This window comes from Triticum aestivum, chromosome 4D (assembly GCF_018294505.1).
Source record: "Triticum aestivum cultivar Chinese Spring chromosome 4D, IWGSC CS RefSeq v2.1, whole genome shotgun sequence".
Classification (NCBI taxonomy): Eukaryota; Viridiplantae; Streptophyta; class Magnoliopsida; order Poales; family Poaceae; genus Triticum; species Triticum aestivum.
The window spans coordinates 1,244,517-1,256,802 of record NC_057805.1 but is presented as its reverse complement, the minus strand read 5'-3'; the positions used below and the strand labels follow the sequence as shown (position 1 = coordinate 1,256,802).

General features: G+C 45.6%; 1 protein-coding gene across 7 annotated transcripts; it reads right to left on the bottom strand.

The window, feature by feature from the left end:
* Positions 1–2,492: 2,492 nt before the first annotated feature.
* LOC123095560 (protein SOSEKI 3) lies at positions 2,493–7,333 on the bottom strand. 7 transcript variants are annotated; one of them, XM_044517061.1, is made up of 8 exons: positions 6,692–7,326; positions 5,004–5,494; positions 4,637–4,896; positions 4,467–4,536; positions 4,261–4,391; positions 3,219–4,179; positions 2,937–3,099; positions 2,493–2,847 (listed from the first exon to the last, which is right to left on the bottom strand). In XM_044517061.1, the coding sequence occupies exons 2-7, from the start codon at positions 5,231–5,233 to the stop codon at positions 2,973–2,975; spliced, it is 1,779 nt and encodes a 592-aa protein (XP_044372996.1). In that variant the 5' UTR covers positions 5,234–5,494; positions 6,692–7,326; the 3' UTR covers positions 2,493–2,847; positions 2,937–2,972. The 7 variants fall into 7 exon arrangements, with proteins under 7 accessions (XP_044372996.1, XP_044372994.1, XP_044372998.1 ...); XM_044517059.1 differs by having other exon boundaries at positions 2,949–3,099; positions 6,692–7,324; XM_044517063.1 differs by having other exon boundaries at positions 2,493–3,099; positions 5,004–5,141; positions 5,223–5,494; positions 6,692–7,322.
* Between the last annotated feature and the right edge of the window lie 4,953 nt (positions 7,334–12,286).

The window sequence follows — 12,286 nt, the reverse complement described above, 5'->3', positions numbered from 1 at the left end:
GAAGTGGAGACCAAGTCCACGCGGGCAAACACTACTTCCAGCACCAACGATGCAGCAAGGGCGAGCAGCGGAGACCAAGTCCACGCGGGCGAAGACCACTTCTAGTACCAACGATGCAGCGAAGACCAAAACGGGTGGCGACTGCAGAGGAAGTCTCGATCGGAAGCAGAGGACGATCCAGAAATCGGCGGCAGCGCGCGACCTTCTCTGCTCGATCTGGGCAGGGAAATCGATCGAGGCGGTCGGGCCGAGCGATCAGGGGCGACGGCGGGAGTCTTCGATCGGGGATGGCAGCTATCAGGCGGCGGCGGGCTTCGAGCGGGAGCAGCTTCGGTCCGATCGGGAGATCGGGGCTTTGAGCGGGAGCAGCTTCGAGCGAGAGGAAGACGAGCCGGACTCGATCGATCAGATCGGGAGACTCCGGGAGATCGAGGCCGACGCCTTCGATCGGGGAGGAGAGACGGATCAATAGCACGAGTTGCAGCGTGCAAAAAATTGACCTAGCTCTAATACCATGTTAGGAATAAGCAACTTGTATTCCCATGAGGCCATAGGCCGATATATATACATGTACAGGTGTGGAACATATGCAGGAAACCCCTTATACAACGGGATAAATACAAAGGGGTACATGACTTATAGTATAACTCTAACAGACCCCATCCTGGGCCCGTGTGTGCCGATCAAATCCGAATTACACATGTCGTGCTACGTTATCCTCTAACCTCGCGTTTCGTCATCATCATCATCATATTTAATTTGCTGTTTGTTTTTGTCATCATCGATGAGTTACATATACATACAGGGAGGTTGCTAACAGATAACAACTATGTTTATTTTAGGGCAATGCTGTTCAGTGAACCGTTCACGGGGAAATGATGGCAAAACAAACATTTTTCACGGCAGTTGTATTGTCTAGAGCATGGCAATTTTTTCAAGCGAACATGGCAAATTTTACAACAAATCCTTGTTTTGCCATAAATTACCATGTGTTTCTGAAGAACTTGCCCTTCTCCCACAATGTAATTCGCCATAAAAAAATATCCGTAAATGCCATGCCTCCCAGCGAACGTTTGATTGCTATTGTGATCATCCTTATCTTATCAAGGAACCAAGACAAACAGTATGCCCGTTCATGAAGATGTTGATGAAGAAGATAGAGAGCTCCAAAAGTGAGGGCTCACTGGCAATGATCTCGCGGCTGCTTTGGTAAGCCACCAGATTCAACCTCGGTACTCAGGGAACAATGATCCAACCCGAGTGACGCCAACAATATACCGTCCATGGCAAAACCTGGATGGAGATTGGCAGCAGCCTTTGTGTTGTGCCAATAATCAAACACGTGCCACACACACAAGTCAAGCAGTGGTAAAGGAGATCACGAGCTCTCATGCTTCTCCATTCCATTTTAGGCTGAAAAATCAACCAAGCATATGTATGGTCCAGTCCAGTGCAGTGCAGTGCCACCAACTCCAACTCCATCAGTACATAGGAATGAAGATCCACGTGACATTGCTGTCTGCCTTTGATTTTGTGCTGCTTTTTTGTTCTGTTTATGGGGTGGTGGCATTTCTAAAATTTATCACTAGTTTGTTTTTTGAGGTGAAAATTTACCACTAACTAGCTAGGAGAGAGGCCAGAAGCATCCACCCATTCGGTATGTTACAACCAAGATTGCCCGTGTGTTGTTCATCAGCATGATACGGTAACATACCCTTCATTTTTGGCCCCACCCGCCCTCCGTTTCATAAAGCGGTGCATATTTTGCTTTCTGAATGAAAATCAACCATACACATGTTTTACCAAGTTTTAAAGAGAGCATATATATACCAATACTTATATAAAATACAAAAATCAATATCACTAGATTCATCATGCAGTTTACTTTTATAATTTTATTTATTTATTTATTAGCGTTTTAGATGTCGATAGTTTGTCATATAAAATGTGCAGTTCCATACAGTATGGAACGGAAGGAGTAGATAGATAGATAGATACGGGCTGCTAACAGATGAGATTATTTTACCAAAGGTAGCAACCAACAGCCAATTTTGTCCCAGCAACAATTAACAAAGGTAGCAACATGTTTATTTTTACAGACAATGGTACAGACTCACCAGCTGGCTAATACTGTATGCCCATCAATCGTATACGTACCGACCTAGTTGGTAGTAGTACATGTGCACGTATGCAATGTACCTACCCTGCTGAGGTGAAATACTAGCTACTAATGGTAGCGGTGGAGTAGAGAAGAGTACTGCTCTCTGCTCTAATACAGTGAGTGAGTTGAGTGAGTGGCAGCAGCTGCCAGATCTGAATCTCAGCTTGCATTTTGCTCCGTATGTAGTCCATCTAGTGGAATCTCTAAAAGACTTATATTTAGGAACGGAGGGATTATTAGCCAAGGAGTTAGGAATAGTAACTAACTAGACGACCAAATTTCAGTACCTGCTTCCTTCCTTCCTTCCTCTCAAAGCAAACTTCATTACTACTAGTACAACAACAACAACATTTTCATTATTATTTTCACAACAAGTTACCACCAACATATATACCTAGTACTACCTGCCACATTCTGTAACAACTAACTGCCAACATATATAGCTAGCCACTCCCTCCGTTCCATAATTCTTGTCGCGCTTCAAACCATGACAAGAATTATGGAACGAGGGAGTAGTAATCTCCCGATCAACAACATCTTGCAGTGTTTATTACCTACGCACAGCCAAGCAAGAAAAAAAGAAGATGGCCAAGAAGAAGAAGAAGAACCAAACCGAAACAGATGGTACTGCTGAGTTTCTTGAAGCAATTCATTATGCAGTGGATGAGCTCCTGAAGCGTTCCTTCCTGCGGTGCTTCATCATCAGTTGGTTGCATTGCAATTGCATACATCCTCAAATATGGACTAACACAGATGCTAAAACAGAGTACCACACCACTTTCTATACCATATTTTCTTCCATCTTCATCGCCTACTCGTCCCGGAACGACACCGCCTTTGAACAAGAGGCCGTCCTCCCCGACGGCGGATCGCTCGTCCTCTTCGGCAGGTTGTTGTTAAACCCCTTCGGCCACGCTTCTTCTTCTTCGCAAGTAACTCTGCAATTGTGTTGCATGCTTCAGGATCGATATATTGAGAAAAGGCAGGCAGGCATGAACATGTACAAACAGATAATTATGTCCAAGGCGGCGATCGATCGACATTATTACGTGCGTACCCTTCCTGGTGACTGCGCGACGAAGAAGAAGAGCGTTTAAGTGCGCCGTCGAGCAGGCGCCCGCTGCAATTTTCTGCAGGCTTGAGCGCGCCGAGAGGAGACAGCTCCGGAGACGACGGGTACTCGAGCTGCGGGAAACACGGCTTGTACGACGACGAGGTCTGCACCAAGCCGAAGCCGCCGGGGTGGCTCGGCCCGCAGGCCATGAGGCGCATCAGCAGGTTGGCCGGCTTCAGCCTGCCGCTGACGGAGCCGCCCGTGGCAGCAGCAGCCCTGTCGTCCTCCACCGGCAGAGGAAGGCACCTCCTCCTGCCGGCCGCCTCCGCCCGTATCAGAGACTGCAGGGTCCCGCTCCTCCTGCTGCGAGGCTGGTCCTCCCCTGCCGGCGCACGCGAGCAACGGGATTCTTCCTCGTCCACGACGATCTCTGGCCCTTCCAGCGATGATGATGATGATGCTCTTGCTGTTCCCTGTCTGTGTTGCAGCTTCACGTCGTCCCACCGCGCTTTATCATCCGTCTGTGTGGCCGCGTCGCTCCCTGCCGCTGCGGGTTTGGGGGGGCTGGGTGAGCTTGTGTCTGAGGAAGCCATGCTTGTCTTGGGCGACGAGTTGCTCGAGGAGCCTGAATGCGGTGGTATTCTGCATTGCTCTTCGTCCCCAATGGTGGAGGCAGACGGTGTGGACGGCGAGACCAGCTGGGGAAGTCGCGGTGGCACTGCGACATCTTTCATGGCTGGAACAACAGCAGCACGAGTTGTTGCTGTTGGTGGCCGTGGTGACGGCGGCGGCGGTGGTACTTCCTCTTTGATGACTGGAACTGCAGGGTAAGTTGTAGGAGTAGGAGACGGAGACTTGGAAGTCCACCCTTGGTTTGACGATCCAGGAGAAGGAGGCGAGTCTTGTTGTCGAGCCGGCTTGCAGGGCTGAACCTTTGCACATACTGCATTGTTCTGCTGATGATCTGAAACAGTAGTATATATGACTAGGTCGCAGTTCAAAAAAGAAACAAATTACAGTTGCTCATGGTTCATGGAATTAATACCCGGCATTGGCAGAGGCTTTGAGTGGTCGAATGGGAGCTCGGAGCCCTTGAGGACGTACTCTGTTCCTTGCGTGGGCAGCAGCAGATCATCCGCGGAAAGGTCGTGCCACACGAATCCAGTCTTGTAGCTCCTGCATTGCATCGTTGCCTTATGAATAAACACAATGTTTGTTGGGTAACAGACGGGTCTCAATATCAATAGGTACCTCTTGCAGGACCAGGAATACTTGGCGGCCATGCCCTTCCCTCTCAGGGCGTCCAGCCGGCCAATCACATCTGAACAAACAAGTTGCAATCATTCATGGTAAGGCATCATTCTATTTTCAACACTCGCTAACAACACCGGTAAGGCGTGAGTTGCAGCTTACTAACTAACCTCGCAGGTAGAGGCCTTGTGGGGAGGCGAGTGGCACCTCCATGAAGTGCGGGTGCTCCAGGTGGTGGTTCCGGCACAGGTAGTAGACCACCGCCACCCTCGTCCCTGGCTGGTGCCTCCTGGTGGGTTGTGGCTCCGGCTCCACCCTGACTGCCTTGGTGCGCATCCCGGACGGGCTGGCGCGCCTCCTCGCCCTCCCCTCCATCGCGCTCCGTGGATCCTCCAACGACATGTATGGTTGTGTGTACAGTCTGATCAACCTACACTGCAGTCATGATCAGAAAAATAGCAGAGTCGGAGACCAAGACAAGGCAGGCAAGTAACAAGAAGGTAGAAACAGAATGGGGGCAGAGATCGCAGATCAGACCTTCTTCTGCTGCTGCTTCTGGAAAGATTATCACTCACTATCAGGTATTGCTGTGCTTGGTCTTCCCTGGCTAGCTCTGGGTTGAGAAGAGACCAAGCCCTTTTGTATATGAGGCCCTGCCTGCTGCCTGCTGCCTGCCTGGTAGGAGGAGGAGTGTTGGGTAAGAAAGAATGAAAGAGATACGGGGACGAGTAGTTGTTTGGTGTAGTTGCTGCGCACATGGGGCACATGTAGGATGACCACAGTACAGTTGGACTTGGCTCTGCTCTGCTCTGTTGGGTGATGGTGTGTGAGTGAGATTTGCTTAGTTGGTTTCACTTTTACTCCATGCAACAGCCATGCCACCTTTCTCCTTTCCTGAGAGCTTTGCTTTGCCTTTGCATCTCCAGCTTTTTCCACATACCGATGCTTGCTTCCAGTGCAGCCCTGCCTAGTGAGTGGAGCGCCTCTTGGGCCTTCTTGCCCTCCCTCTTTGATTTGATTCCCATGACCTGGAGGTGATACAATACAAGTAAGGAAATTCCTTTCACACACAGCACTACTGAAGTAACGGATAAATTTTCCAATTAAGTGAGAAATCTGGATGCACAGTGGACCGATAAAAGTATGAAATTTCCTTTGGTATTAATTAAGCATTACTAAAGTCAAGTTCAAATTTTATCCCTGGTCCTAGAATAGAATAGTACTACCAATTTCCAATAGTGGCTACCTGCTAGCATCTCGTATTTATCCCTGGTCCTAGAATGCCTGCAAAGCTATCAGGTCAGGTGCTAACCACTCTAGCAGCAGAGCAGACATGAGCAACTTACTTAGATGACAATCTTTACTAAAAAGCATCATCATGTTGTACAAAGAGCAATCCAGTGAGAAGTACTACTTGCTGAGTTTGGTAGTATAACACTTTTCAGGATTCCTCCTAAAAAGGGCAGAATTATTGTTGGTTAAGCCACTTTGTCCTTTTGGCTGAATCGAATGTCAACTAATCAGCACGTCTAATCAACCAAATGCATGTCTGCCATACGACTCAGAAATCACAATCCTACTTATGTGCGCCATTTAAAGAGTAGCTACAGAGAACACCTATTTAGATGATACAACAAAAAATTGTGTACCAGTCATATGTTGAAATGTGCTGGAGAGACGCAAAGTCATGAAAGAACTAAATAGCCAGGAAGGATATGACAATTTGAAATCAGTAGTAGGACATTTCCTTGCAAGGAAACAGGCAGCTGTCAGTAAGGCTAAGAAATTAAGTGGTTGAATGGAAAATGTACTATTAGCAGCACCAACAACAGTGCACATTGACGGCTGCCAGGATTTCGTTGAAAGTGATGCCGACTGAACCGGCTGTTGATAAAATCAAGACATGGTCGTACTTGTGTGCGTGTCGAAATGAAATAAATCGGAATAGATGCCGAGAGCACGTACGTAGATGATAAATCAAGTCGTGGAATGAACTAAATGGGCAAAAGGATGTGAATTAACACAATCATTCCTTACAGGAAATTTGCAGCGGCTAGTGCTAGGAAACTAATCGAAAGTACTCTTTGCAAAACTGCGGCGCTGAGCTATACATACATTGTTGTGCTGGTTACCGAGATTTCCTTGAGAGTGATGCTGACTGACTGAATCATCTATTATGTGAAACTGACAACAAAATTCAGACATGATGTATGTATATACAACACCTTATGCCGGAAAATGGATCAGCGGAGCACCTCGGCCTTCTTCTTCTTCTTCCTCCCCTTGAGGAAGAGCACCAGCTCGCGCATGGAGCCATCAAACTCCACGCCTCTTCATCTCATCTCCAAGAAAGAAACAGTTGTTGCCTTTGTTCCACAGCCCCTGAAACTCATTCAGGGAATGCAGGCTGCTGTACTTTGCCTAGAGCTTCTCCACCTCTCCTTCAACATACACCTGCCTGCCTGCCTCTTGATCTCGATGGCGCTGCGCAGGAGGCGGACGGCGTCGATGGCGCTGCGCATCTGGAGGTGGAAGAGGTCGCCGGAGGACTCAGTATTGGTCTTCATGGTCTGCTGCTGCAGGTGGTGATAGGATGTGGGTGTAGATGGGATGTGGGTGAGGAGGAGGAAGGCGATGATGATGACGGCGGCGGCGGAGGAAGAGAGGAGCGGCGACGGCGATGGACGGGACGGCGGCGAGATCTGGTTGGGCCAACCGGCCGAGACACGACCTCCTAGTCCTATGGGAGACCAGCGCCCTCATGGGCCAGCCTCATTGCCAACTGTGGAAAACATATTCGTGAATTCAAAAGATGATACTACTTATTTGAAAAAATGTTCAAGAAATGACAAATGTCCACGGATTAAAAAAGTTTGCGATTTCAAGAATAATATCCATGTATTAAAATGTGTTCAAGAATTTTTAGAACATGTTCAAAATATTCCAAAAAAGTACGAAATTCAAAACAATGTTCGTGAAATTCGGAAAAAATCACCAATTTGTAAAAAAAATCGTGAGTTTAAATAATATTCACGGTCTCAAAAATATGTTCATGAATTTTAAAACTATTCAAGATTTAAAAAAAATCACGGTTCCAAAAAAAATGTCCATGATTTATAAAAATGTTCATTAATACAAAAAATGCAGAGGATTTAGAAAAATGTTGATGGATTTATTTAAAAAAACATGCTTGTCATCTGAGCACAACATAAGTGCAGTAAGGGCATGTCCAGCAAATCTGATATCTTAAACATCTTAATAGGATCGATTTCCTACAAACAATAAACAGCAATTCGATAACTACAATAAATCACTTCTAAACCATAGGAAAACAAGTAGTTCAATCAATGACATTTTGTAGCATGCTTCCAGATGTAACATTTATACTAAACATTTTTAGTTATTCATAACTCTAAATAAATATCATAAAATTGTTTCATTTATACAACTTATATCAAATAGGTTTATCTCTTGTTTGTTATTTTACTCAATAACACAAACTATATATTGGTGCTAAAGTATTTTTTGAATTTTATAATGACTAAATCTTGTAGTAAAATATTTTACTGAACTAAAATCTTGTAAACATAGGCAGGCATCAAGATATTAATTTGACATTAATTTAGAAATATTTTGCACCAGCTAAGTGTTTCATAATGTGTTTTTATATATGGTTATGTCTTTTTTATAAGTATGTATAATATATGGGTCTAATGAATATACTCATAAATAAAAAAAATACAATTGTATACCTTGGTAATAACTAATAGAAAACTCTAGAGTGTGAGAGAAGAAAAGCGGCAAGCTGCCAACGAATTTCTCTCACTAGTTGACATTCACTATTTTCCGTTCTTTTTGTCAAATCTTTAATTTATGTCCTTCGCATTCTATTATTGTTTAGCGAGCCTGCATGGTCGACCCATTTTGTAATGTTTTACCATGTCTTCACATATATTGAAGACGAAGCAAACATGGGTGGCCACCGTCGGCGTGGTGCACAATCTTCACGACACAGAGAGATCATGGAGAGAACAACTTGGAAAAAATCATCACCTGTATCGTGTGTGTGTGTGCGCGGAGAAGCAACGGCAGGACACACCAAAAATGCAAGTCGAGTTTGGTACGCCACGCTAAGCCCTGCCAAATCCCACTATAAACCATCTCTTATCAGTGAACAGCTCACCACACAAACAAAACCTATCGATCGATCACCTCCACAACCACAACAGCAGGATGGCTACCACCACCAGCTCCGCCGCCCTCCTCATCGCCCTCGTCGTCCTGGCCGGCCTCGCCGACCTGCATGTTGTCTCAGCCGACCCGAGGCCCGTTCACACCGCGGAACTCTCGGTGCCGGCATGGGCGACCGGGCAGCCAATGACGGCCCCGGAGCTGGAAGGGATGATGGAGTGCATGATGGGGTGCTGGACGACGGTGATGGGCTGCGTATTCGGGTGCGTGGCCAAGCCCCCCGCCGACATGCCGCTCTGCTGGTTCGCCTGCGACCAGACCTACGTTATGGGCATGGTCAAATGCGCCTTCACGCCCTCGCCGCCGGCACCGGCGCCCCCCAAGCCACCTGCCCCGCCCGCCCGGCCATAACACCGTACCGATCGAGACCTCCACCTCTAGACGCCGACAATCACCATGCATGCATGCATGCTTGATACCAGTGATATGCTATACGGATTGATCAACTAAAAACAAGACACATGAATATATCATATGAGCGACATGATATGCTCTATCCATAACTCATCATAACCGTGTGATTGTGTTATGCACGTTAATTAGACCGATCGACCACTTACGTTGATCTTCCAACTTCATGTAATCCGATCGATGATGGGTTGTGAGTTTCACATGTATCTGCAATGAAATTTTATATGTGTATATGTGATTTTATATCTTCCTTTCTTTCGGTAATTCAACACTCAAGTGACCTAGCCTTGATACTTCTCTCCTTTTTACGTATTTTGCTGTAATATGCATATTATAGCGAGGTGTTGAAGTCCATATTGCACGATTATAACAAAACATCGAGCCATTTGAGAAACAGATGTTTTAGATGTGTATTTCCACTGGATGTGCCTATAAAAAAAACTAACCAATATGCACTAGCATATGTGGTATTTTTATTTAGGAGAACTACTGAGCACCATTGGGCGTTCAGGATTTGAACCTGGCTGTAACAATTTTCCATCGTCCGGGAGTAGGTGCGAAACGAGTGGATGACTCATCCATAAGCATACGTCATGAAAAGGTAAATCATGTCTTCTCTGCTTATATTGAAAGTATCACCTTTACCATTTCATCAAACGAAAAGAAAACATGTGTGGTACAACCATTCTCTAAAAATACGGTAAACCTAAGAAAGCCAGATAAGCTGTTCTACAAATGCATATAACAGGTAAACACAAGTCGATTGATGCAACTTTTACCATGCTATTGTCTATAGTAGTTATTTACTCAACATTAAATCGTATGTTACAGATGAGTTTTTTTAATTCATTCAATTAAATGATCAATAGCTGCTTACAGTTTGGAAACTTCTCCAGAAGTTAAATCAGTGGGAAATTATAGATGCATGTTTTTGTTTTTGCGGAAAACGCCCCGGATCTATTAATAAGGACAGACGGTGATACAAAGCACCCCCACAAAGATAAGACATTGGGCATCTGGAAGGCCTATGAAGCAAGAATTGTTTTGGAAGTTCCTCCATAAAGAGAGGAAGAGACATCTTCTCTATAGTTGCAATGGATAGCGGGATGACTATGTTGCTGCGGTGGAACTCATCGCCATTCTAGATCAGGAGGATAAGATCCCCTCTTCTTCTTTTTTCCCAAGGGAGCTAGGAAATGAATTGTATGGGGTGAGATTTGCATGGTTAATGGACTGACCCTTCTCCCCTCGCGACCCCCCCCCCCCCCCCAACACCACCACCACCACCCCAAGCACGCAAATTTTAGGGTGGTCCCTGCTTCATCCTAATTACAAATAAAAAAATGAGTCACCTCAACCCGGCCCCTAAAGTTCCTGTAAATCCTCGGTAGCTGTAGCATTGCTCCTTGGACACAGTGAAAAGGCATGCTCCAGGGATCAAGAGACCGGGGCACATCACTATACGTCATCCCACGGTTGCGGACTGATCTTAGGGAAAGCGGACGGACATGTTTTGAAGATGATGAGAATTAACATAGAGGATTCAATGATGCCTTCTCCAATTAGTATAGTACTATAAAATAAGAAAGATGTACTGGTATTGTCCAGCGAACGAACTGTTATTTGCTACATATTTCTTGGTTCACACATATTTCATGCATCCATATATTATACGTTAATCATCGCCATGCCGTGTGTGTGCGCGTGCGCGAGTGTGTGGAAAAGCAACAATAGAACGAACACACACAAAATGCAAGTCGAGTTTGATATGCTAAACCCAGCCCTATATAAACTATCTTACGAGTGAAGAGCTCACTACTGCACAAACCACAACACACGGGCCAGCGAGCATGGCTACCACCACCAGCTCTGCCGTCCTCCTCATCGCCCTGGTCGCCCTGGCTGGCCTCGCCGACGTCCTCGCCGTTCATGCTCACACGGCGTTGGCGGTAAAGACGACGACGGAGCGCCCAACAATGGAGCTGGATGGGAAGATGCAGTGCATGATGGGGTGCTTCACGACGGTGATGTTCTGCGCATTCAAGTGCATGATCCCCTGCGTGGTCGTGTGCCCCACCCTGCCGCTCTGCATCACCAACTGCGACCTCAAGACCCTTGGCTGCATGCTCCGCTGCGGCATGATGCCCTCACCCAAGCCCAAACCCAAACCCAAGCCCAAGCCCAAGCCCAAGCCCAAGCCACCTGCCCCGCCGGCGCCGGGCCTGCACCTAGACGCCCACAAAATTACCAGCAGGCATGATTGATCGGTACATTGTCTCAAAAACACAAGATTGGTTAGTACCAGTGATATGAGTGGTATTCTTACTAAAAAGAAGGCACACATGCATACATATATATATATATATATATATATATATATAGACCAATTTGTGTAATCCGATGATGTATTGGTTGTGCATTTGACAATGGATATTTAGATGTGTACGTAATTCTAGAATTAAAACTTGTTGTACCAAGCATATATCCATCTTCTAGCGCTAATTTTTTTAAATAATACATTTTTTTAATTAATTTTCATAAATATTACGCTGGATAAAAAAATTCAAAAATAATATTTCAAAAATATTACGCTGGATAAAAATGTATCATCGGATTTATTTTTGAAATTTTTTTACCCAGCGTAATATTTATGAAAATTAATAAAAAATGTATTATTTAAAAAAAATTAGCTCTTCTAGCAGCTCAAGTAGCTTGGCATGTGGGCCAGCCGTCTGTTAGGCCCACATGTCACTGACCCAACTGCAGGTGCAGTTATGGCAATGAAGCTCAGTCCGATTCGTGCTAATGGTACGGGCCTGGCAGCCCTTGAAAAGGAACCGTACCATTAGCATTTTGTTCCTGCAGCCAATGTCCTGGCTCATTCCTTGGCAGCTGCTGCTCTTGCTAGTGTGATGCTATCTGTTAAAATTATTGCATTTAAAATATTCAACCTGCATAGAACCATTGTGGCTTCCAAGAAGCATCCGTAAAAATTATATTCTCTTCCGATAGTTTGGAGATCAAAACTACTACACGTATGAACATGACTTGTCCGATTTGGTACGATGCAACATCCAGCCGTTGCTGGACTTAGAGTCCAACTGATATACGGGTTGATCTGCTCCATCGGATATAATTCGTATGTGAATTGTCGTACG